The 25331-nt window shown below is 40.6% G+C and overlaps 1 protein-coding gene across 1 annotated transcript; it reads left to right on the top strand.

Annotated features, from left to right (window-relative positions):
* The first annotated feature begins 370 nt into the window (after positions 1 to 370).
* On the top strand, positions 371 to 25113 carry LOC135113172 (glutathione hydrolase 7-like). Its single transcript, XM_064028270.1, has 13 exons — positions 371 to 522; positions 1269 to 1429; positions 2480 to 2631; positions 14622 to 14734; positions 17819 to 17930; positions 19018 to 19205; positions 19636 to 19727; positions 20245 to 20446; positions 21020 to 21188; positions 21856 to 22012; positions 22226 to 22379; positions 23114 to 23320; positions 23992 to 25113. Exons 1-13 carry the CDS (start codon positions 483 to 485, stop codon positions 24060 to 24062), a joined length of 1818 nt encoding a protein of 605 aa, XP_063884340.1. The 5' UTR covers positions 371 to 482; the 3' UTR covers positions 24063 to 25113.
* The last annotated feature ends 218 nt before the right edge of the window (positions 25114 to 25331 follow it).

The raw sequence follows: 25331 nt of genomic DNA, 5'->3' as shown, positions 1-25331 counted from the left end.
GTGGAAAAGTGCAGGGTGGTATCATCAGCGTAGGAGTGGATAGGACAAGAAGTTTGGTTTAGAAGATCATTAATGAATAATAAGAAGAGAGTGGGTGACAGGACAGAACCCTGAGGAACACCACTGTTAATAGATTTAGGAGATGCTTTCCCACTACCTCCTCATTTTCTTCCTTTTACGAATTTTGTTTTACTTTCTAATGGCTTATAAAGTCAAATATTTAATATTCTATGTATGTAACATCTGTATTACGAAAATAGATAAAAATATAATATAGTAAAAAATAAATAAAACAGTAGTAGTAGTAGTAGTAGTAGTAGTAGTAGTAGTAATAGAAAAAAATGAAAATGACTCCAAAGAATCCTATTACGGAAGTTGCCCATAAAAAGGGAAGAGCCGTTGCAAAAGACAAAGCTTCCTGACATTCACCCGTCCGTATCCAGGAGTTAAAGTCTCTGTGAGTCTGTCAGCTGTCTGTCCCCATGATCCTCACAGACCACACAGCGAGCCATGGCTACACAGGTAATGCCAGGGAGTGATGTGAGGGCACTGGGGTGTGCGTGGCCGGGGTGGTGACGGTGGTGGTACAGAGTTACTTGGTGGATATATGGGGTGTTTTATGAATGGATGTTAGGTGGGTGTGTTTTTCGGCTCTCTCTCTCTCTCTCTCTCTCTCTCTCTCTCTCTCTCTCTCTCTCTCTCTCTCTCTCTCTCTTAGACTAGAGGTTTTATTTTAGTTGAGGACAATATAACATGCACCACATCACAACACCACTGCAATGCACCACACCACATTATTGGGATACACCACCACACCGCATTAATACACCACCACGTTGTTACCACAGTTACCAAGCTCTAGGTAATTGTTTTATTTCAGTAACAAGCATCCCTAAGATAATTATTCCATTGTTAGATTGAAAATACTCGTAGACTCAGCAGACTGAGTAGTTTTTTTTAATGATGCATTTTGATAGGCTTGAGAGATGAGTATTTCGATGAATGTTATATCTTTATTTGGTTTATCAAGCTTTACAAAGCCTCCATAAAACATACATAAAAATAGGAAAATATAGTAACTTGTGATACACAAAGTTAATAGAAATAAAAACTGCATTGATACCTATTGATATAATATTAACACTAGTATTACTAATATTAATAATAATAATAATAATAATATTAATGATAATAATAACAATAACGATATAGCAGTAATCATAGCAATGATGTTAATAACACCAATAATGAAAACCCACACCCACCAGAGGAGTCTGTGCTGCGGCCACACCCCTTCCACTCCTCTAAGAAGCGCCACTGCTGCCATGGGGGTGGCGATGGCTTCACCATCATCTCCACTTGCTTCTTCATCCTCACCATCGCCATCACCGTCGCCCTCATTATCCAGATCTACTATGGAAGCCCTGAGGTAATGGGGGAGATGGGAAGGGATGGGTGAAAGGGTGATTTTTTTTTACTATATTGAAGACTTTTTTTTTCTGTCTCTTACATATTTTTGTTTTTTGTTTTTTCTCATTTCTTTTTTTTCTACAATGAAGATTTTTTTGTGTGTTTTTTTATGTATTTTGAAGTTTCCTGTCTGTTTCTTTTGTATATTGCAATTATTTTATTTTTTTTATCATTTTTTTCATTCATTTTTTTATCATATCATTCTGGCTCAAAATGGGAGGAGGAGGAGGAAATGATGGGTTATGAGAGGTGTAAAGTGTAAGAGGGGTGACCTAACTAAACTACAGAAATGGCAGGTTACTGCTTTCCCGCTGTGTTTATGCCTAATATAATGCATTGGTGAATTCTTAGTGGATAGGATATACTGATTTTTTTTTTTTTTTTCTCTCTCTGTTTCTCTTGATGACTGAGGTGATGGGAGGTGGTGGTGGGGCAGAGGGAAGGGTGGAGGTGATGGGTTAATATACTGGTGAACTTTTACCTGTAAGGATATACTGATATTTCAAGAACCAAGATATTTCAAGTGATAAAGATAAGAAGGAAAGAAACATTTACCCATCCAAGATTTAATTCAGAGGAAGAGAACGTAAGATATGATGAAAAAAGAGAAAGAGACATTTATCCATCCAAAGTTAAAAATTTAGAGTAACAGAAAATAAAGTGTAATGGAAAAGGAAAAGAAATGCCCACCCAAAGTTCTATTCAGAGGAACAGAAAAATGAAATCTGAAAAAGAGTAAGAGAGGCAGAAACATTCATCTATTCAAGGTTAGAAAAAAAAAAGAAACATTTTCCCATCCATAGTTTAATTTGAGGGGGCAAGGAATCGCTTTCTCTAACAAAGCAAAAAATCAATATACATCATTAATATACTAGAATGAAAGACTGGATTGGTTACATTTTTTCTTTTATATAAGAGGGGCACTGGCCAAGACCAACAAAAAGAGAAAATAAAATATGATGAAAAAAAAAAGAAAGAGGCACTGACCCTCCTTCATCCCCTCCCACAGGTGATGCCCCATGGTGCGGTGGCCACAGACGTGGAGGAGTGCAGTCGTGTGGGGGCGTCCATCTTGGCAGCTGGCGGCAGTGCAGTGGATGTGGCTGTTGCCTCAGTGATGTGTCTCATGGTTGTCCACCCACACACTGTGGGGCCTGGCGGGTGAGTGTGTGTGTATGTGTGTGTGTGTTTATGCTGGAGGGACACTGGCCAAGGGCAACAAAAATCTAATAAAAACAAAAAAAAAACTCCACTGGGATGCCAGTCCCTGAATAGGATCTGGTGCTAGTCAAAAATTAGAGGATAAGTGCCTTGAAACTTCCCTCTTAAAGGAGTTCAAGTCATAGGAAGGAGGATATACAAAAGCAGGCAGGGAGCTCTAGTTTACCAGAGAAAGGGATGAATGATTGAGAATACTGGTTAACTCTTGGATTAGAGAGGTGAACAGAATAGGGGTGAGAGAAAGAAGAAAGTCTTGTGCAGCAAGGCTGCAGGAGGAGGGGAAGTATGCAGTTAGCAAGATCAGAAGAGCAGTTAGCATGAAAATAGTGGTAGAAGACAGATAGAGATACAACATTGCAACAATGAGAAAGAGGCTGAAGACAGTCAGTCAGAGGAGAGGAGTTGATGAGACAAATAGCTTTTGATTCCACCCTGTCCAAAGTAGTGGTATGAGTGTGAACCATACTCCATACATGGACGGATAAGGCTCTCGTACTGAATTAGGAGCTGGAGGGCTGAGAAAAAACTGGCGGAGATGTCTCGAAAAGCCTAACTTCATAGAAGCTGTTCTAGCTAGAGATGAGATGTGGAGTTTCCAGTTTAGATTATAAGAAAAGGACAGACTGAGGATGTTCAGTGTAGAAGAGAGAGACAGTTGAGTGTCACTGAAGAAGAGGGGATAGTTGTCTGGAAGGTTGTGTTGAGTTTATAGATGGAGGAATTGAGTTTTTGAGACATTGAACAATACCAAGTTTGCTCTTCCCAATCAGAAATTTTAGAGAGATCAGAAGTCAGGCATTCTGTGGCTTTCCTGTGTGAACTGTTTATTTCCTGAAGGGTTGGACATCTGTGAAAAGATGTGGAAAAGTGCAGGGTGGTATCATCAGTGTAGGAGTGGATAGGACAAGAAGTTTGGTTTAGAAGATCATTGATGAATAAATAGGAAGAGAGTGGGTGACAGGATAGAACCCTGTGGAACACCACTGTTAATAGATTTAGGAGAAGAACAGTGACCATCTACCACAGCAGCAATAGAATGGTCAGAAAGGAAACCTGAGATGAAGTTACAGAGAGGAGGATAGAAGCCGTAGGAGGGTAGTGTGGAAATCAAAGCTTTGTGCCAGACTCTATCAGAAACTTTTGATATGTCTAAGGCAACAGCAAAAGTTTCACTAAAATCTCTAAAAGAGGATGACCAAGACTCAGTAAAGAAAGCCAGATCACCAGTGGAGCAGCCTTGACAAAACCCATACTGGCAATCAGATAGAAGGCTGTGAAGTGATAGATGTTTAAGAATCTTCCTGTTCAGGATAGATTCAAAAACTTTAGATAGGCAGGAAATTAAAGCAATAGGACGGTAGTTTGAGGGATTAGAACAGTCACCCTTTTTAGGAACAGGCTGAATGTAGGCAAACTTGCAGCAAGAAGGAAAGGTAGATGTTGACAGACAAAGTTGAAAGAGTTTCACTAGGCAAGGTGCAAGCATGGAGGCGCAGTTTTGGAGAACAATTGGAGGGACCCCATCAGGTCCATGAGCCTTCTGAATGTTTAGGCCAGCAAGGGCACGGAAAAACATCATTGCGAAGAATTTTAATAGTTAGTATGAAGTAGTCAGAGGGTGGAGGAGAGGGAAGAACAAGCCCTGAATCATCCAAGGTAGAGTTTTTAGCAAAGGTTTGACCAAAGAGTTCAGCATTAGAGATAAATGTGATAGCAGTGGTGCCATCTGGTTGAAATAAAGGAGGGAAAGAAGAAGAAACAAAGTTATTGAAGATATTTTTGGCTAGATGCCAGAAGTCATGAGGGGAGTTAGATCTTGAAAGATTTTGACACTTTCTATTAATGGAGTTTTTGGCTAGTTGGAGAACAGACTTAGCATGGTTCTGGGCAGAAATATAAAGTGCATGAGATTTTGGTGATGGAAGGCTTAAGTACCTTTTGTGGCCCACCTCTCTATCATGTATAGCACGAGAACAGGCTGTGTTAAACCAAGGTTTGGAGGGTTTAGGTTGAGAAAAGAGTGAGGAATGTATGCCTCCATGCCAGACACTATCACCTCTGTTATGTGCTTGGCACACAGAGATGGGTCTCTGACACGGAAGCAGTAGTCATTCCAAGGAAAATCAGCAAAATACCTCCTCAGATCCCCCCAACTAACAGAGGCAAAATGTCACCTCTGCTTAGGATGATCCTGAGGAGGGATTGGGGCAGTAGGACAAGATACAGATATGAGATATGAGGAGTCCAACGGAGAAGAGAGGGTGACAGCATAAGCTGTAGGATTAGAGGTTAGGAAAAGGTCAAGAATGTTGGATGCATCTCCAAGACAGTCAGGGATATGAGTAGGGATATTGCTCTAGGTCGTGGAGGATAGCAGAGTTGAAGTCTAGTTCACTTGGATGATCAGTGAAGGGAGAGGAAAGCCAAAGCTGGTGGTGAACGTTGAAGTCTCCAAGAACAGAGATCTCTGCAAAAGGGAAGAGAGTCAGAATGTGTTCCACTTTGGAAGTTAAGTAGTCAAAGAATTTCTTATAGTCAGAGTAGTTAGGTGAGAGGTATACAGCATAGATAAATTTAGTTGGAGAGTGACTCTGTAGTCGTAGCCAGATGGTGGAAAACTCAGAAGATTCAAGAGCGTTGGCACGAGAGCAGGTAAAGTCATTGTGCACATACACACAACATCCAGCTTTGGATTGAAAATAAGGATAAAGAATGTAAGAGGGGACAGAAAAGAGGCTACTGTCAATTGCTTCAGACACCTGAGTTTAGTGAGGAAAAGAAGATGAGGTTTAGTGGAGGAGAGGTGGTATTCTACAGATTGAAAATGCGAATGTTGCAGAAGTTAATGAAGAAAAAGTTGAGGGGGTAGGGGTGTCAAGAGACTTAGGGTTAATACCAAAAGAGCAGTCCGACCTTGGGACATTTGTGGTCCCCTCCCCAGATGGGGACTCTGTGGCAGGTGTAGGAGTTTCCATGATAATTTTGAATTTTGAGTGAAGGGTGTGTGTGTAATCAGGTGCTTATAGTTTTGTGTGAAGGAAATCTTTAGAGTACAGGCTGTGACTGCCCTCTTGTATTGTGTGACACAAAGGGAAACATTCTGTGAGGTCACAGCTGGGTTTAATGATAGGTTCATAGCACCCCCTGATCCAGTGCTTTAAACCTCACTCGGGGAAGTAGTTATCATTTTGGTAGGTGCCTACTGCCTCCTCCATAGAGTGTGTGTGTGTGTGTGTGTGTGTGTGTGTGTGTTGTATCAATTAGTTGATTGGATTATTTGTTTGCACGTTTGAGTGTGATTCACCTACAGTTGTCTGCTGGTCATTCAGCCAGCTGTTACCTTACAGGAAGAGCTCAGAGCTCATAGTGACCAATCTTTGGGTAGGACTGAGACCACTTACACACCACACACTGGGACAGTGAGGCCACAACTCCTTGGGTTACGTCCCATAGCTACTTGCTGCTAGGTGAACAGGGGCTACACATTAAGAGGCTCAGCCATTTGCCTTGCCTCTCCCGGGATTGAAACCCAGGCCTTCTTGGTTGTGAGCTGAGCATGCTAACCACTACACTACACAGTGTGTGTGTGTGTGTGTTGTGTCAATTAGTTGATTTGGTTATTTGTTTGCATGTTTGTGTTTGTGTGTGAGTATGTGCACCTGTGGTTGTGTGTGTATGTGTGTGTTTGGGTGTGTGTGCGTGTGTATTTACCTAGTTGTATTGTACAGGGCACGAGCCAAAGCTCATTTTGTCCTGTCTCCATATCTATATTAATCCAGTTTCTCTCTAAACATGTGTACATTGTTTGCTGCAACTACTTCTTCCTTCAGATCATTCCAGAGTTCAATAGTTCGATACGAGAAGCTGTATTTCTTGATGTTGCTTGAACATTCACTCTTCTTTATTTTCTTCCCATGTTCCCTTGTACATTTCTTTCCCTCCTCCATAAGAACATAAGAACATAAGAAATAAGGGAAGCTGCAAGAAGTGACCAGGCTTACACGTGGCAGTCCCTTTATGAAATATACCTACCTATTTCCATCTATCATCCCTATCTATAAACCCGTCTAATCTCCTCTTAAAGCTCCCTAATGTCTTAGCACTAACAACATAATTACTGAGTCTGTTCCATTCATCTACCACTCTATTTGTTGTTGCTGAGTCGTCTGGTTGTGTTAGTTATCCTGTTCTAGAGGCCTTCATTGCGAAGGTCTCAGAGGTGGAGGCTGAGTTCCATCAAAGGATCTCAGAGGTGCAGGCTGAGTTTTGTGGGAGGATCTCAGACCTACAGGCTGAGTTCTGTGAGAGGATCTCAGCACCTGTGGGAGGGTCGTGCCCCACCGTCACCTTACCTAGTAAGGCGATGGAGGAGCAGTGGTCGGTTGTGTGCAGGGGAGCCAAGAGGGTGAAGGTCCTCAGGGCTCCTTGCGTGGAGATGAAGAATCCCTTCAGTGTGCTGGAGGAAGTGAGGGAGATGGAGGAGGTGGACATGGTGGGAGGAGGCAAGAAGGAGGGGGCAGATGCAGTTACCCTGCCCCAAGGTAGAGTGCTTGTGTTTGGTGATAGTCAGGTTAGGCACTTAGATAGTGCGTTCTGTGCTAGGGATAGGAAGCATAGGTCGAGGGTGTGTTTGCCGGGGTCTGGGATAGGGAAGGTAGCTGACAGGCTAGACACGTGCTTGGAAAAAGATGGGACCAAGCCTATTGTTTTCCTCAGTGCAGGAGGGAAAGACCTTGGTAAGGTCAGGAGTGAGGAGCTTATCAGGAGGTTTCGACAGGCTTTGGACAGGATTAGGGACAAGGGAGGGATCCCCGTGGTATGTGGTGTCTTGCCGAGGAGGGGAGTTGGTGCTGAGTGGCTGTCCAGGGCTATTACAGTGCGAATCATTGTAAGAGTAATGGATGGACATTCAGTGACAACTGGGACCTTTTCTATGGTAGGGACACCTTGTACACCTGGGATGGAGTGTATTTATCACGCCACAGTGTTCGTATTGTGGCCAGAGCACTCGAGTGGGAAGTAACTGCACTCCAGCACTCTTTTCGTTAGTCGGGAGGGAAGAAGGGTTTGTGAGGAAAAATGGACAAATTAGTTAAATCTAGAAAGGTAGCTAACTCAGGAAAGGTGAGAAATAGCTTAGGCATTTACTACACAAACTGTAGAAGTATTTTGAAAAAAATAGACTTGCTAAGAGGAATAGCGTGTGTAGAGAAATTTGATATCATTGCTTTAACTGAAACTTGGTTAGATATGTCAGGAAAAGTATTTAATCCAGAGGTTAAGATAGATGGGTATACAATGTTCTATAAAGATAGGGAAAACAGGAGAGGAGGCGGCGTCACGTTATACGTTAAGGACACATTACAGTGTTGAATTAACAGTAGAATTAAAACAGATAACAAAGCAGAGTCAATATGGGTAGATATTAAGGAAGGATCACAGTCAGTAGTACTGGGAGTAGTGTACAGACCACCGACCAATACAAATTAACACCTCACTGTGGCAGGAAATAAATAGAGCAGGCAGGTACAGTCAGGTATGTGTGGTAGGAGATTTTAATTTTAGGAATATCGACTGAAGTCTGATTGTGGGTAACAAGGAAGCAGAGGAATTTCTTAAGGTAATTCAGGATAATTTTTTTTTTTAAACAGGTAGTCGTAGAACCCACAAGGGGGAATAATATTCTAGATTTAACTCTTACAAACAGGAAGGAAGCAGTCACGCAGGTAGAGATTGGAGGACAGCTAGGTAACAGTGACCATAGGGAAATTAGGTACAGTTTAAAATGGGAAGAAACTTTTAGAAGCAAAAAGACTAGTAAAATACCTGACTTTAGGAGAGCAGATTTTGAGAAATTAAAAAGGTACCTCCAAGGAGTTGACTGGCAACGGATGCAGGGTGAGGTCAGGTCCAGGACGGAGTTGAGAGAGATAAGGCAGGATGAGAGAGGTGAGGTGAGGCGTGAGGGTGTAGGACAAGAGGAAGGAAGATGTGTCCAGAAGGGGCGGAGGAGAGAGGGAGGGGGAGATAGGTGTGAGTATGTTGGAATGTCAGGTCATGCTGAAATGAGAGAGGTGAGGTCGGGGTGAGTAGATGAAGGAGTGGAGAGGATGGTAGGGGCTGAGATGAGGGGATTAGGTGAAGTAAATGTAGATGAATTGTACTAATATTTCGTAGATGAAGTTCATACAGGTCAGTTAGCAAATATCCTGTATAGGGCAATAAGATCACAGAAAAATGACCCTAAATGGATGACTGCTAGGTTAAAACATTATATAGGGCGTAAGAGAAGTATATATAAGAGATTAAGGGCAGGTGAAGGAGTTTTAAGGTCACAAGATAATGAATTAGTTAGAACAGTCAGGAAGTTAATGAGGAAAGCTAAGGGCAATTAGGAATTAAAAGTAGCCAGCCAGGCAAAGACAGACCCCAAGGGTCAGGTATACAGGATGAAGAATAAGGATACTATAGGTCCATTAAAGGCAGAAGATGGGGAGCTGGTTAGTTCTGGGGAGATTAGTAAAATTCTGAATCTCTCTCTCCCTCTTCCATCTGTGGTACCAAGTAATTTCTGTCTATTCTTTAGAGAGACGTAGGTTAAGAGGGGACCTGATAAAAGTCTTTAAGTGGTTTAAGGGTTATAACAAGGGATATGTAAGCAAAATTCTTAGGATTAGCAACCAGGATAGAACAAGAAATAATGGGTTCAAGCTTGAAAAATTTAGGTTTGAGAAAGAGATAGAAAAAAATTGGTTCTCAAATAGAGTGGTAGATGTGTGGAATGGACTCAGTAATCATGTTGTTAGTGCTAGGACATTAGAGAGCTTTAAGAGAAGATTAGACAGGTTTATGGATGGGGATAATAGATGGAAATAGGTAGGTATATTTCATACAGGGACTGCCACGTGTAAGCCTGGTCGCTTCTTGCAGCTTCCCTTATTTCTTATGTTCTTATGTTCTTATTTGAGAACCAATTTCTTCCTATCTCTTTCTTAAACATAAATTTTTCAAGCTTGAACCTGTTATTTCTTGTTCTATCCTGGTTGCTGATCCTCAGAATTTTGCTTACATCTCCCTTGTTATAACCCTTGTACCACTTAAAGACCTATCAGGTCCCCTCTTAACCTACATCTCTGTAAAGAATGTAAATTCTTTGATACTAAGTAATTTCTGTTTATTCTTTCTATATTGTTTACTAATTTGTACAATGTTATCAGGTCTCCTCTTTCTCTTTCCTCTTGTAATCCTATCTCTTCAAGTCTTTCTTCATAGCTTAAGTCTTTCAATTCTGGTACCATCTTTGTCATTATCTTCTGTATTCCTTCCAGTGTCCATATATCTTTTTTCTATGTGGAGCCCAAACTACTGCTGCATATTGTATATTAGGATGTATCATGCTTATTATAATTTCCTTCATCATATTTTTATTCAGACAGTTAAGTGCCACCCTAATGTTTGTTAACAGGCTGTATGTAGAGCCGAATATCCCGTTTATTTACCCTTCTGGTGATAGTGTTCTGAATCATTACTCCAAAATCTTTTTCTTCATTACTTTTAATCATTATTTCTCCTTCCATTTTGTAATTCCATGAAGGTCTCTTTTTACTATTTTGTATTTCCAGCATGTGGCATTTTCTGGCATTAAATTCTAGTTTCCATCTTTGGCTCCATACATGTATTTTGTCAGTACCAATGTAATTTTCATCCTTTATTATTTTCATTATTTTTGTATCATCAGCAAACAGGTTTATATAACTATTTAGATCCTCTGTCATCATTTACATACATATTATACATTTGTAATAGGTGCTAACACAGATCCTTGCAGTATCCCACTTGTCACTCCATACCAACTTGAATTAGTGTCTGATTACTGTTCTCATTTCCCTCCCTTGTAAATAATCATCCATCCATCTCAATGCTGCTCCCTTAAGTTGCTCCTTTGTTCTCTAACTTCCACATAAGACTTTTGTGGGGAACTTTATCAAATGTTTTTTTGAGATCCAAGTATATGGCATCAAGCCATCTGTCCCTCTCTTGCACTCCATCTATTACTCTCATATAAAACTCAGTAGATTTGTGACACAGGATCTCCCTTTCTTGAATCCAAATTACTTTTCTGGTATTATGTTTTCATTGCTTGAATATTGCACCATCTATCTTTAATTACTATTTCACATAGCTTGCTTACAATATTTGTTAGTGACACTGGTCTATAATTTAATGATTTTATTTCCCCCTTTATACATTGGAACTATGTTAGCTCTTTTCCATTCCCTTGGTACTTTTCCCTCTGTCAACAAGCCGTTAATTATATCCCATATGGGTTCCTCCATTTGTTCTCTATTCTTTTAATATCCATCCATTTACTTGATCTGGTGCCATAGCTTTTGTAGCACCCAGCTCTTCCAGCAGTTTTTGATTTCTTGTCTCTTTTCTTGTATCTCCTGTGTTCCCTCATTCTGTGATGCCACTTTCGGTGCCACAAAATCAGTTTCCTTTGTAAACACAGATTGAAAATTCATTCATTAGTTCACTCATCTCCTCAGTAGTTTAAATTGTTTGTGCCATCCTTATGTTTCATTTTCCCCGTTTATGTATCTGTAGAAAAGTTTGGGCTCTTCCTTGCACTTTCTTACGATGTCACTTTCAAAATTTCTTTCTTCTTCTCTTTTTATTATACTATGTGTATCCCTTGCCTTTCTGTATTCTTCTCTTGTATTTCCATTCAGTTGTCTCATCATTTTCTTCCATGGCCTGTTCTTTTACTTTTTTTTCTCTACACACCTGGCATTATACCATTCATGCTTCACAATTTTCACTTTATAAGTTGGCACCAACTGTTGCACCCCCTCTCTATACTTGCTCAAAAATATCCCATATTTTCTTGCACTACTTTACCTTCAAATAGCTCTTTCCAGTTAATTTTTCCACAAAATTTATTAAGCTCTGCAAAGTTTGTCTTAGCATAGTTCTGTCTCCCATTTCTGTATTGTTCTTCTCTGTGCAGCACTGTTTCCTCTGTAGTACTATTTCTATTGTCACATGATCACTTCTTTCCAGTGGACTCAGACAATGTATACTTGCTCTGCTTTCTGGGTTTTTTTGTAAACACTACGTCCAACTGTGATGATGATTCTTCTCCTCTGCATCTTGTAGGTTCATTCACCCACTGTCTCATTGTATTAACCATCATGGTATGCATGAGTTCTTTACTCCATGACTCAACAGTTTCTTTCACTTCTATCTCCTCCCAGTTAATTTCTTTAGTGCTGAAGTCACTTACTAAAAGCACTTTGTTACTTTTCCTTATCATTTCCTCTGTACTATTTCTTTTTTCTAGTTCCACAGTTTTATATCCATTGGTCTCCCATTCATTAGTTTTTGGTGGTATGTACATCACAATAACTTTCCTTTTTTTTTCACTTCTTTTGATCTTAATCACAACACTCAAAGTTTCTGCCATTCCATCACCATATTCCACTCCCTCAACAACAATATCCTCTTTTACCAATATCATCACTCCTCCTGCTCCCTTTCCTTTTCTGTCTCTCCTCCATGTGCCATATCCTTCCTTTGCAAATCTCAACTTTATTTCCTCTTTTTGGTTTGGTTTCTGTTAGACATACCATGTCTAGTTTATTGTGCTTTAGGTAGTATTCAAGTTCCAATAGGCTCAACTCCAAACCATCTACATTTGTATACATAATTTTTAAACTTCTGCTTGGTGATCTTCAGTGGCATCTTTGTGCCACCATTTCCTCACTTTGATCTCTACAACTTTCAAAATGAATTTCCTTGCTTGTTCCTGTGTTCTCTCTCCATTTTTTTGACTGGGCTCTACTCTCAACTCTTTCTGTTCACTTCTTTCTTCTTCGTTCATGTCTCTTTTATCCATATTTCCTTCATTCCTTCTACTTTTGTAAATTTTCCTGTTCTTTGAAAGACATGTTCTGCTACTGTTTGTGACATAAGTCTTATTTTCATTGGTCATGTTTCATTTTTCATTACATTTTCCAATCCTGTAAACCTCTTCAATTTGTTTGACTATCCCCTCTCCTTCTTCTGCCACTTCTGCTATCATTCCCTTAGACCTTTTCACTTCATCTTTCTCTGTAGCTATTTGCTTGGGTGTGTTCTTCTCCTTGACCCCAAATACCACCACACACATCTTTCTCTGTAATTTTTTTCCTTTATTTTAATCACATGCTTTTCCATGTCCTTATTGTGTTCCTGCTGGTGTTGCCTTATTATCTCCTCCATATCTACCTCCTGTTGTTGTTCTTTCTCTTTTCTTTCCAACTTTTGAGTGTGTGTGTGTGTGTGTGTGTGTGTGTGTGTGTGTGTGTGTGTGTTGTATTGTACAGTTTTTGTATTGTACAGGGCACAAGTCAAAGCTCATTTTGTCCTGTCTCCATAACCATGTTTATCCAGTTTCTTTTTAAACTGAAGCTATTAAATTTTTGAACTGTTAAACTGTTAAATTTAGATTCTTTAGAGAGACATAGGTTAAGAGAGGATCTTTAGAGAGACATAGGTTAAGAGGGGACCTGATAAAAGTCTTTAAGTGGTATAAGGGTTATAACAAGGGAGATGTAAGCAAAATTCTTAGGATCAGCAACCAGGATAGAACAAGAAATAACAGGTTCAAGCTTGAAAAATTTAGGTTTAAGAAAGAGATAGGAAGAAATTGGTTCTCAGAGTGGTAGATGAATGGAATGGACTCAGTAATCATGTTGTTAGTGCTAAGACATTAGGGAGCTTTAAGAGAAGATTAGACGGGTTTATGGATGGGGATGATAGGTGGAAATAGGTAGGTATATTTCATACAGGGACTGTCATGTATAAGTTTGGTAATTTCTTGCAGCTTCCCTTATTTCTTGTATTCTTATGCTCTTGTGTAAACATGAATACACTTTGCCGCAACCACTTCTTCCTTCAAATCATTCCAGATTTCAATAGTTTGATACAGGAGGCTGTATATCTTGATGTCGCTTGAACATCCACTCTTCTTTATTCTCTTCCCATGCCCCCTCGTCTATCTCTCTCTCCCTCTTCCATCTGTGGTACCAAGTCATTTCTGTCTATTCTTTTTATATTGTTTACTAATTTGTATATTGTTAAAAGATCTCCTCTTTCTCTTCCTTCTTGTAGTGTTGGTAATCCCATCTCTTTCTTCATAGCTTAAGTCTTTCAGTTCTGGTACCATCTTCGTCACTATCCTCTGTATTCTTTCCAGTTTCCGTATATTTTTTTTTTCTATGTGGAGCCCACACTACTGCTGCATATTCCAATTTAGGTTTATGTGTGTGTGTCTCTATATCTATCCAGTTTGGCCTTAAAAGCATGGACAGTTATGGCATTGACAACGTCTTCACTGAGTTCATTCCATTTGTTTACACTTGTATGAGGAAAACTATACTTGTTGTCTCTTCTACAGTTAACTTTCTTCAGCTTCTTACTGTGTCCCCTTGTAGTCTGTGTGTCTAAGTTTATAAAACATTTTGTTGTCCACATTTTTCATACCATTTATCATTCTATAGATGTTTATTAAATCTCTCTCTCCTATTTTCAAAGGTAGGAATTTCCAATATTTTTAATCTCTCATCATAGGTTGACTTGCTCAACTCCAGAACCATCTTAGTGACTGCTCTTTGTATTCTTTCTAATTTTACAATGTTCCTCTCTGTATGAGGAGACCACACCATCCACGTTTTCCATTCTTGGTCTTATCATGGAAATCAATAATTTTTTTATCATTCCTTCATCCAAATATGAGAATGCCATTTGTACTCTTTAACAAATTTATCATCTCTTCAGTAATTTTATCAATGTGTCTGTCCAGAGTCAAATTTTCAGTAACTGTTACTCCCAAATCCACTTCCAGTGTGTGTGTGTGTGTGTGTGTGCTACATTCCCTACATTTGCAGGAGTGGTGTGATGCTGGTACATGACCACAAGATGAACACCACCACTGTCATAGACTTCCAGAGTGCAGTTCCCAGTGGCTACAACCACCAGAACCCCCCACCGGGCCCCACAGGTAAGCTGCAGCCTCTCTGGGTTCTACTACTCTCACCTGCAGCATCTGAATATAAAAGTGTTCTAGCTTTGGTGTACATGTGTTGGGAGAGGTGTAGATTGAGTAATCTCTGGGTATGTTTCAGGTGTTCTTTGTCTTTGTTGGGAAAAGTATAAGTTTAGTTTGTGTCTGGAAGAAATCTGTGTGTGAGGAAGGAAGAAAGGGTTTTAGTGTGTCTGAGGAAGGAAGAAAGGTATTTTGTGTGTGTTTGTGTGAGGAAGGAAGGAATTTATTATGTGTCTGAGGAAAAAAGAAAGGTATTGTGTGTGAGGAAGGAAGAAAGTTATTCTGTGAGTAAGGAAGAAAGGGTTTTTGTGTGTCTGCGGAAGGAAGAAACAGTTTTTGTGTGTGTCTGAGGAAAAAAGAAAGGGTTTTTGTGTGTGTGTGTGTGTCTCTAAAGCCATGTCTGCACTATCGAGCAGTGCCCGACGGGCAAACAGTGTAACCACATCATTATGGGTAGTTGGTGAAGTCAGAAGTGTAAAAATCATGGGCATTGATATGGTAACAAAGTGCTACCAGATCAGTGCATACCCTTCACTTGTGGACAGAGCCCATCAGGCTCTGCCCTCACTGCCTGTAGTCTTGTATACTATTCCACACTGCTTGAGAGGTGGTTCTGTGGGGCAGTTCAGGTCATTAGGTAAGGTTTTTTTGGAAATAGTAAAAGGACGGCCTGACATGATCATGATACACACTATTGCTTCCCTGCTTCAGACGTCATCTCCGTGTCTGCCTCTCAAACTGGCAGCTTGTGTATTAGAACGGCATATTGTAACAGTGTTTGCCTGTTGGGTACTGCTTGATAGTGTGAACACAGCTTTAGGAAGGAAGAAACAGGTTTTGTGTGTGTCTGAAGAAGGAAGAAAAGGTTTTTGTGTGTGCGTGTCTCTAGGAAGGAAGAAGGAGGTTTTGTGTGTCTCTGAGGAAGGAAGGAGGTTTTGTGTGTGTCTCTAAGGAGGGAAGAAGGAGGTTTTGTGTGTGTCTCTAAGGAAGGAAGAAGGAGGTTTTGTGTGTGTCTCTAAGGAAGGAAGAAGGAGGTTTTGTGTGTGTCTCTAAGGAAGGAAGAAGGAGGTTTTGTGTGTGTCTCTAAGGAAGGAAGAAGGAGGTTTTGTGTGTGTCTCTAAGGAAGGAAGGAGGTTTTGTGTATGTCTGAGGAAGGAAGAAAGGAATTTTAGTGTTTGTGAGAAAAGAAGTAAGGGGTTTCAACATGTGTGTCTGAAGAAGGAAGGAAGGAATTTACTGTATGTCTGAGGAAGGAAGAAAGGTATTGTGTGTGTGTGTGAAGGAAGGAAGTTTAGAGTTTCATGTGTGTGTGTGTGTGAGAAAAGAAGTAAGGGGTTTTAGTGTGTGTGATGAAGGAAGACGACTATTTAGTATGTGTCTAAGGAGAAAATAATTTAGGGAGAAAAAGAAGTTTAGAATGTTTCTGAGTAAGAAAAATTTGAAATAGAGTTTGTTTGTGAGGCATGAAGGAGGCTTAGACTGTGTCTGCATTGAGAGCAAGAAAGTAGGCAAGAGAGGTTGGGTGAGTTTGAGTGACCATGTTAGAAGAGATTTCAGGCAGGAATTGCCATGGTAACAAGCTTCCACCTGCTACCGCACCACTTTCCACCATCCACCCACATCAGCTGATTTACTGAACATCGAGTTCAAGGTCATGATTGACAAGTTCATCACCAAAGCTCTGTACATCCCACCCATGACTCGAGAAGATGAGGCTGTCAAATCAGTATGTGATGAGAAAGGAAACTCTGATATCATACTATGGCAGAACATAATGATGCATTGTAAAATAAGTATGTGAGAGATACAATAAAGGCAAAGTGTTGCTATAAAGGAGGCAAGGAGCAAGTAGCCTTGCAATGCATCATCACCACCGTGGTGAATGAGAGCCACTGTTGGCGTGGACGAGAAATGAGGTGAAAATGTTAATTTATGTGGCAGTTTTTGAAACATCTGCTTATACCATCATATTTGGGAGACTTTTATTTATAAGATGAAAGAGTTTATTATAGCATTCATGCCATAGCTGCCAAATATGGTAGCCATAAGTAAAATCTGTTATAAACATTGCAGAGCGGTGTTTTGAATTCAACTCACCATAATTTCTTTATTATTGCTTCTATCAAACTTTTATGAGTACATCTGAGTTCTGCAATTACTGACGAGTATAGCAGTATCAACTTAAATGCCCTGCCTACCTTCTGAGGTGAGATACAGCAGATGATATAGAAACATCTCTGTACTGTTGCTCATTCTGACCTGACAAAACCGTGCGAGAAAAGTAAACTGTTGACTCTTCTTGCTTTCTCACCTTTTGACCTGCAGGGATGCCATCCTCTGGCAGCCACCGGTGTAGCCACCTACACTAGTAATGTATAAATCTTCTTGCTCTCATTCTTGCCCACTTTCTTGCTCTCAGTGTGGATGCAGCCTTAGTCTCTCTTTAAGTGAGATGAAAGTTGGAAGAATTGAAAGAGAGAGAGAGAGAGAGAGAGAGAGAGAGAGAGAGAGAGAGAGAGAGAGAGAGAGAGAGAGAGAGAGAGAGAGGAAATATCTAAAAAGAAAAGTTATAATAGTTTGTCTTTGAGTAAGGTTAGCATTAAGAGCATTAAGAGTAAGAAATGAGAAAATGGCTAGATATAAACAATGCTCTAGAAGAAAAATGATAGTAGGTATTGTTGGATTAAAAACAAAGTCAGAAGTTTCTTTGTGAGAAAGGAAGCTAAGATCTTTGTCTGTCCTTGAGTGAAGTAAAAGTTAAAAACAGAGAGAGAGAGAGAGAGAGAGAGAGAGAGAGAGAGAGAGAGAGAGAGAGAGAGAGAGAGAGAGAGAGAGAGAGAGAGAGAGAAGGGGAGAGGAAGATAGACAGACAGAAAATAATTAAGAAGAAAAACTGACAATATACACACTGTCTGAGTAAGGCAAAAGTTAGAATAGCTGAGAGAAAGAAGAGAGGGAAAATGGATAGATACAGAAAATACCCTAGAAGACAAAAATTATAATGTGTATCATTGGCTTCAAAACTTTGGTCCCCTACAGAGGCTAGGAGTGTGGGGGTGCCTGGGCTGCTGCGGGGCCTGGAGCATGCACACCGCAAGTTTGGCAAGCTGCCCTGGGAGAAACTGATCAGCCCAAGCATTGACATTGCGCGGTGAGACCCTTGATGTGTGTGTCAGGCTGTCATGGTGTCCTCAATGGTGTGAGGCTGTGTGTCATGGTGTCCTCAGTGGTGTGAGGCTGTGTGTCATGGTGTCCTCAGTGGTGTGAGGCTGTGTGTCATGGTGTCCTCAGTGGTGTCAGGCTGTGTGTCATGGTGTCCTCAGTGGTGTGAGGCTGTGTGTCATGGTGTCCTCAGTGGTGTGAGGCTGTGTGTCATGGTGTCCTCAGTGGTGTCAGCCTGTGTGTCATGGTGTCCTCAGTGGTGTCAGGCTGTGTGTCATGGTGTCCTCAGTGGTGTGAGGCTGTGTGTCATGGTGTCCTCTGGTGTCAGGCTGTGTGTCATGGTGTCCTTAGTGGTGTGTGCCCTGTCCTCCACCGTTACAACTGTCTTTGTAGGGTATTTTGTATTGCATCTAATCTGTTCCTGACATTGTGGACAGCATTACACATGATGCCAATTTACTTCAGGTCTGTGTGCAAAATTAATGTTAAAAATTTATCTTGAATTGTTTAACTTAGCTGCTATACTTGTTTTCATCTATGACAACTTTTTTTACTCAACTAGAACAGCTCCACTCTTTGGGAATTGGTACTTTCAGTGGGACTTTTTTCTGCTTTTTTGTAACCCTAGACCAGAGCTCCTCTTACATAAAAAATTACTTTCAAGGTATGTTTACACCTTGGGAAAATTAAAGGAAACACCTAAACAAAGGAGAAATATATGTATCTTTCTATGTAAGAGAGTGACATGCCCCATAAAAATGTAAAGGAGATAAGCTGATACTTGACCAGTCAGGCTAAGATGATATTTATCAGTTTGAAGTGTTCTGTCATTGTATATTTCTTTCCTCCTTTCCTACAAGCAAGGCTCTATTTCATTCACCAAAGTTTGTGTGGATATTGATTGGCTTTGAGTGTTGTGTCTTTTCGTATTTCTCTCTCTTCTTACACCACAAAGAAGGCTTTATCTCATTCACCAAAGTCTGTGTAGATATTGGTCAGTCTTGAGCTTCCTGTCATTACTTATTTCCTTTCACACTCAAAGGGAAGATTTCATTTCATCCCCCTCCACCCCACAGCCGAGGTTTCAACGTGTCGGCACAGCTTGAGGATGCCCTGAAGAAGCTGAACAACACCAAGTCGAGCGGCGACACTCTCTTTCAGCATTTTTTCTTCCCCAAAGGCCACATGCTCAAAAAGGGAGACTTCATCCAGAGGGAAAACTTTGCCGAACTCCTGGACATTGTGTCAGCGCGAGGGGCAAATAGTAAGTGCTACAGTAGTCTTGTGTTTACTTATTTGTATTTGCCTGTTTTTGTTTTTTTATAGGATTTTGTATTGCTCATGATGTCCTTTTCTGAAGAACCATATGTGTTTTTCTCTGCATGTTGTGAGAGCAGGAGTACAGTACCCTCTCGAGTTTTGCTATTGCTTTCTTCAGAAGGCATAGCCCTAAACTTGAGGATTGCAAAACTCAGGGTATTAAAAACATTGGAAAACACTCATTTATTCTGGCTGCATTAAAAACTGTGTGTATGTGTGTGTGTGTGAACTGCATAATTGTTAAGACCATAGGAATAAAGGGTTAAAATTGCTTGGCAGTTTCTCATGAATCAATGTGCCATGTTGTCATTAGTAGCGAGAAGTTAGTGCATGATGAACCTGCTGCTGATTCTGACTACTGTCTTCCTTTGCAGCTTTTTACAGTCTGGACTTTGACCACGACAACATCAATGCCATGCAGGCTGAGGGAGCCGAGATCCAGGCCAGGGATTTCAGGGCATATGAGGTACTTGCTTCACACTCTCACCAACTCTGAAAAATGTGTAGATCAGACAAATCAAGATACAAACCATGCTGAGTAGTAGTTTTGGGATGTTATATCACATTATATTTAAGATCTAGAATTCCAGACAGTTTAGTTTATAGTCATTATCAGTTCCATATCTCTAAGCAGTATGACTTATTACCTTATAATACAGTGTTCCACATGGCTGTCCATTTCCACAAGGGACTGTTGTGGCTAAGAGTATGAATGATGCATGCATGAGTGTGTGGTGCCTTGTCTCGATAGCACCATGTGGGATTGCTGGCCTTGTTTATAGATAGATAGTTTATCACAGTTAACCTTTCAGTATTGATAAGCAGTACAGTTTAGTTACTCTTCCATTGTATTGATAGGCAGTATAGTCTGTCACAGTTACCCATCTAGTATTGATAAACAGTATAGTCTATCACAGTTATCTATCTAGTACTGATAAGCAAAAGACATGACAGCCATTCTATGCCTCCCTATATGTGCCCAGGTGCATGAGTTGCCCAGTGTGCAGATGACCCTGAGGAACCACACCATCCACACCTCCCCAGTATTCTCAGGGGGAGCCCAGCTGCTGGCTGCCCTGCACCTCCTCAAGCATGCCAACATCACCACCACCACGCCCCAGCACCACCTCTACGACAGCTTCATCCAGGCCATCCGCAGGAGCTATGCTTACCTTATCCACTTGGGTAAGGCTGCCACTCTGATGTTATTAAAATTGATGAAGCCTGTCACTTAAATGTCAAGATGTCAACTATCCAAGGGGATGACAGTTGCATTGAGTTGCACCTGACAACCACTGTATTGCTGTGTTACCTGTTTATTTTCTTCACTGACACATACAAAAATTTAATCCTTCTTTTTGCTAACTGTTTCCTATCAAGATTTAACTGTGTAGATTGTACACGAAAAATTATCAATTTATGCCACTTGAGTATGTAGTGAGCCAAGGAGAGAGGGAGGGAGGCTGAGGCCCACCTAGGCAAGTGGCTCCTGCAACACACAACTTGCATGATAATTTCTTACAAAATAAAGCAGAACACAGCATATGTGTATAGAATATTTTCAACTTTCCATTACTTGAACATCATATCCGTGACTCATGGGACACCCTGTATATGGAAACTGAATAACTATGAACTATGGAAATACAGTTACAGTATAATTTGTTTCCAGAGTCTGTTGTAGATGCAGGGTTGACAAACAGAACAGAGCCTGGGACAGAGGGTTATGGAAAAATGGATATGGCTTGTTTTTTGCAGGGTCTGGTGTGGATGCAGGGCTGGTGAACAGGACAGAGATTGAGACGGAGGACCTGGATGCTGAGTTTGGTGGGGAGACAGACGCCCCGCTGCCCCGCCAACTCCTTGAGCAGGCTGGCTCTCCTGTTTCTGTGATGGACACGTTTGACCAATATGTGGCCACTGTTGTGTGAGTGCTGCTGCTGCTGCTTTGTTATTGTTGTTGTTAATGGTAGTACTACATAGATAATGAAGAAAATATGTACAATCTCTCCTATTCATATATCCCTCTCCACATCCTCAAAATATGAATATCAAATAAACTTACCTAACATCCACATTCTCCTGACCTCAGCACGCACAAGCCAGGCAAAGAAGAAAAAGAGGACGAAAATCTAATAGAATAATAATGATAACAATAATAATAACAACAACTAGCTCTAACATCCTGTTGTGTTGTTATTAACTATTTCTGTTGCATTATTACTACTGCTTCTGTTGTGTTGTTATCACTGTTATTACCGGTATTGCTACTAGTACTACACTATTACTACTACTATTACTACTGCTGGTGCTACTGTTGCTGTTCTTACTACCACATAAGCTACTGCATTACCACTTCATTTACTTTTTCTTCTTAAACAACAACAATTATTAATACTACTATGTAAACAGCAACAGCAAAAACAATAATTATTACCTCTGATTACTACTACTTTCACTATCACCATTACCTCCACCACTCATAACACACACACACACACACACACAAAGACAACTGAATTAAACACAACAATAACCACTCATTCCAAAGGTCCCATGCACACAGTAACCACAGACACTTCTCCCCACAACAGAGGCCTGGGCACACACTTTGGCTCCCGCTACATGACTCGCCATGGCATCCTCTTCAACAACCACCTGAGCAACCTGATGGCCACGGCAGGAGCAGGCTATGTCCCCAGCAGGCCTGTCACCTCCTACACCCCAGTGGTCATCACTGACATGAACCGGGTGAGTGTGTGTGTGTGGGAAGGCATGTTGTGGTGGTTTGGTCATGTGTGAGGTGACAAAGAAACTTATTAAGAGAGTCTGGAGTGGAGGAAGATGTGAAGGAAGGAGAGCAAGATTGAAAGAAAATAGATTAATTTCTGTGTATATGACTACTTATTAAAAAGTATACTAATTTCTTTGTGTGTGTGTGTGTTTGTGTGTGTGTGTTGGCAGATCTGTGGGGCAAGAGTGGTGCTGGCCAGCCCGGAGGTGGGGGCAGCAGTGCAGGTGGTGGGGCAGCTCATCTTTAGGGACAGGCCGCTGATCGATGCCATCAAGCAGCGCAGGGTGACAGTCAGTGCAGACAACAACCTGGTGCTGGTGGACGGTGAGTGCCGCTGCCTTACTAGATTTGTTTATTTATTTATGGAAGTTTTAAGGATACTTGCTCAAGGCACAAAAAAATTGGGGAAATAAAAGCCTACTCAATGTACTACTCCTAAAAAATCATGGTGCACAGACAGAAAGAAAAGAATATAATGTTTTTTTGTGTGTTTTCTCAGCTACTGAACTGCTGAAGAGATTATAATAAAAATAACAAAAAAATTATTGCTGATTATGGGAAAAATTGTCTAGCTGTGAAAAAAATATATAGAAAGTATTATAGGATGACAACAGAGCTTTTAAAATTATATCACTGAGCACAAAAATGACCAAGAGACATTATACAATCACTTTATTGTCCAGTGTATGCTGTTGGCCCTTGCTGTGGGTGTAAGTGGCCAGCTGTGCTGTGCCTTAGCTTCTGGGGTGTGGTACAGTGGTCCACAAGACTGTGCCTTTCTATCAGGGGCTAATAGGGTTAATTGTGAATGTGTGTGTGTGTGTGTGTGTGTGTGTGTGTGTGTGTGTGTGTGTGTGTGTGTGTGTGTGTGTGTGTGTGTGTGTGTGTGTGTGTGTGTGGTGCTTTGTCTGGGCTGCCATTTGTGAGATTGCCAGCCTGGTATATAGACAGATAGATAGAGATAGGCATTCTACAATCATGTAAATAAACACATCACCATAGAACAGTTGAGCCATAACAACACCAACACTAACCATGACACCTCACCACCACCCCAGACTTGCGGAATCACGAAGTGGCTCCATTATCTGGTGATGTGAGAAACTATCTGGAGGCGCAGAACAACACCCTGCGCATCCTGTACCCCCCCTATGCTGGTGTCAATGGCATCACCAAGGACAAGGATGCCCTCACCTCCTGGTCAGACTCCCGAGGCGGTGGTGTGGCCCATCGCCTGGAGCCCCCCGTGAAGCCCAAGCCAGAGGGTGAGTGTGCTAGGAACCTTCTCTTTCTGCTCTTCCTCAGGCGTCTTTTGCATCAAGTCCCCTTTCTTATCATTCCCTGGTCTCATCTCTTTCTAGGCCAGAAGGTGAGTGCTAGGTGCTGGAGAGAACAGGAACATTCTCTTTCAGCTCATTCTTGGGTATTATTTTTTGTATCACCTCTTTTTTGTATTGCCACAGTAACCTTGCTTTCCATTGTCTCTTCTCTCATCTCTCCCTAAACCTGAGAGTGAGTGTGTTAAGTGGTGAAGAGGACAGGAACCTTCTCTCTTGGTCCTTCCTTAGGTGTTTTACATCATGTCCTCTTTCTTTTCTTCCCCTAGTCACTTTACTTACTAATGTCTCCTATTTTGTTTCTCATCTCTTTTTTTTAGTCACATTCACATCACCTCTGCTTTTATATTTTTAATAATAGTTGATTAGTATTCTTTCCCCTTCATGTTTCTGGCAGTATCTCATTTTAAACTACCATTATCATCTGTTCAGTTTCTCTTTTGGTCACCTCACTTCTTATCACCTCTTTCCCTTTCATTTTCTGGGATTGTCTTATTTTAAACTACCACTGTCACCTTCTTTTCAGTTTCTCCCATGGTCACCTTGCTTCCCATCACCTTTCCCCGGCAGATTCTCACTATAAACTCCTGCCTTTCCAGAGACGCAGACACCTCCTCCCACACCACCACCTGAGGTTGTCACCCCAGGGGAGCCAGTGATGATGCCCTAGTGGTTGGTCAGCAGCTCTGGGATCCTCAGTGGGAGGTTTTTCAAGAAAATGTCATCTGCATATATATATTATCTTCATTTTGAGTAACATCCTGGAATCATTACCTTTGTTAAACTTTTTTTTCTCCATCTCTCTGTTTTCTTGCTCTTGATCTTAGACTTTTATTTTTTATTTTTTTAGCTTATTTGTTACCATCTTTCAAATCCTCATTCATGTTTATGTTGTGTATATCTGTAATACCCTGAAAGTCATCATCCTTGTCAAATTCATCAATCTCTTCTCTACCTCCAATGTCTGTTTTCTTGCTACTTTCCCCTCTCTCTCTCTCTCTCTCTACTGTCTTTTAAAACCTCTTTCATATTTCTGCCATCATTTATATTTATATGTCAAAATCATCAATCTCTTCTCTACCTCCAGTATTTGCTTTGTTACCACTAATCTTAGACTCTCCTTTAATTGCATGTTAATATCTTTCAAAACTTTCATATTTCTGTTATCTATATGTCCACTAAACTTTCTGTATCAGTATCTTTTTCTTCCTGGTTGATCTATCTTAGATTTATTGCAATTTTCTTTAGTCTCCTCTCTTTCAGAACCTTTTCTCACAAAATAGGTTCTTGTACGAGCACATGTATAGCACATGTAGTTGTATCAATGGTCTTGAGATTAAGAGTAACATCAGCCACAGTGGCAGTGAGTGTGTTGTGTTACTCAGTGACTGTTGATTGTGACAACATCCAGTGATCTGTCCTGTTTTTATTTTCATTTTGTTAGGCTCTCTAGATTACAAATAGTTTTATAACAAAATGATGTGGATATATAATTTTTAACAGGTTTTCTTTGTTAACCACTTTCCGGTGCTTGATATAATTTTTAGGGTAAAGAATTATATAATTTTTAAGATGTTAATATATTTATTGAATATCAGAGACAGTAACCTTTCAAACCTTTCAACCATTGAGGTTGAAGGTAGGAGTTGTCTCTGATAAACTATATTCATGTGGTACTAAAATAAACGTCTGGTATAAAATTTGTTACATTACTTGGATAATGCTTTTAGTATCCTTACATTTTGTGATAACTGCTGTGATGATGTGGTGCAAGATGGGAGAGGTGACAAGATGCACTACTGGCCCTGGCTCACGTCAGAGTGTGGGAGACAACACCTGGGTGAAATGTATCAGCATCTCGCTTTCCTGTTTGTAATCCATGTCCATATTGCCTATCTGGAAATGGGATCTTTGGATGATGATGATGATGATGATGATG

Source organism: Scylla paramamosain, chromosome 25, assembly GCF_035594125.1.
Source record: "Scylla paramamosain isolate STU-SP2022 chromosome 25, ASM3559412v1, whole genome shotgun sequence".
Classification (NCBI taxonomy): domain Eukaryota; kingdom Metazoa; phylum Arthropoda; class Malacostraca; order Decapoda; family Portunidae; genus Scylla; species Scylla paramamosain.
Note: the sequence above shows the minus strand (reverse complement) of the source record. Positions and strands in the feature narration are given on the sequence as shown.

Coding starts and splice junctions, on each gene's coding strand:
- LOC135113172 (XM_064028270.1), top strand. CDS start 483: ATGATCCTCACAGACCACACAGCGAGCCATGGCTACACAG. Junction 21,189..21,855: donor CAATATGTGGCCACTGTTGT/GTGAGTGCTGCT, acceptor TCCCCACAACAG/AGGCCTGGGCACACACTTTG. Junction 22,013..22,225: donor TCATCACTGACATGAACCGG/GTGAGTGTGTGT, acceptor GTGTGTTGGCAG/ATCTGTGGGGCAAGAGTGGT.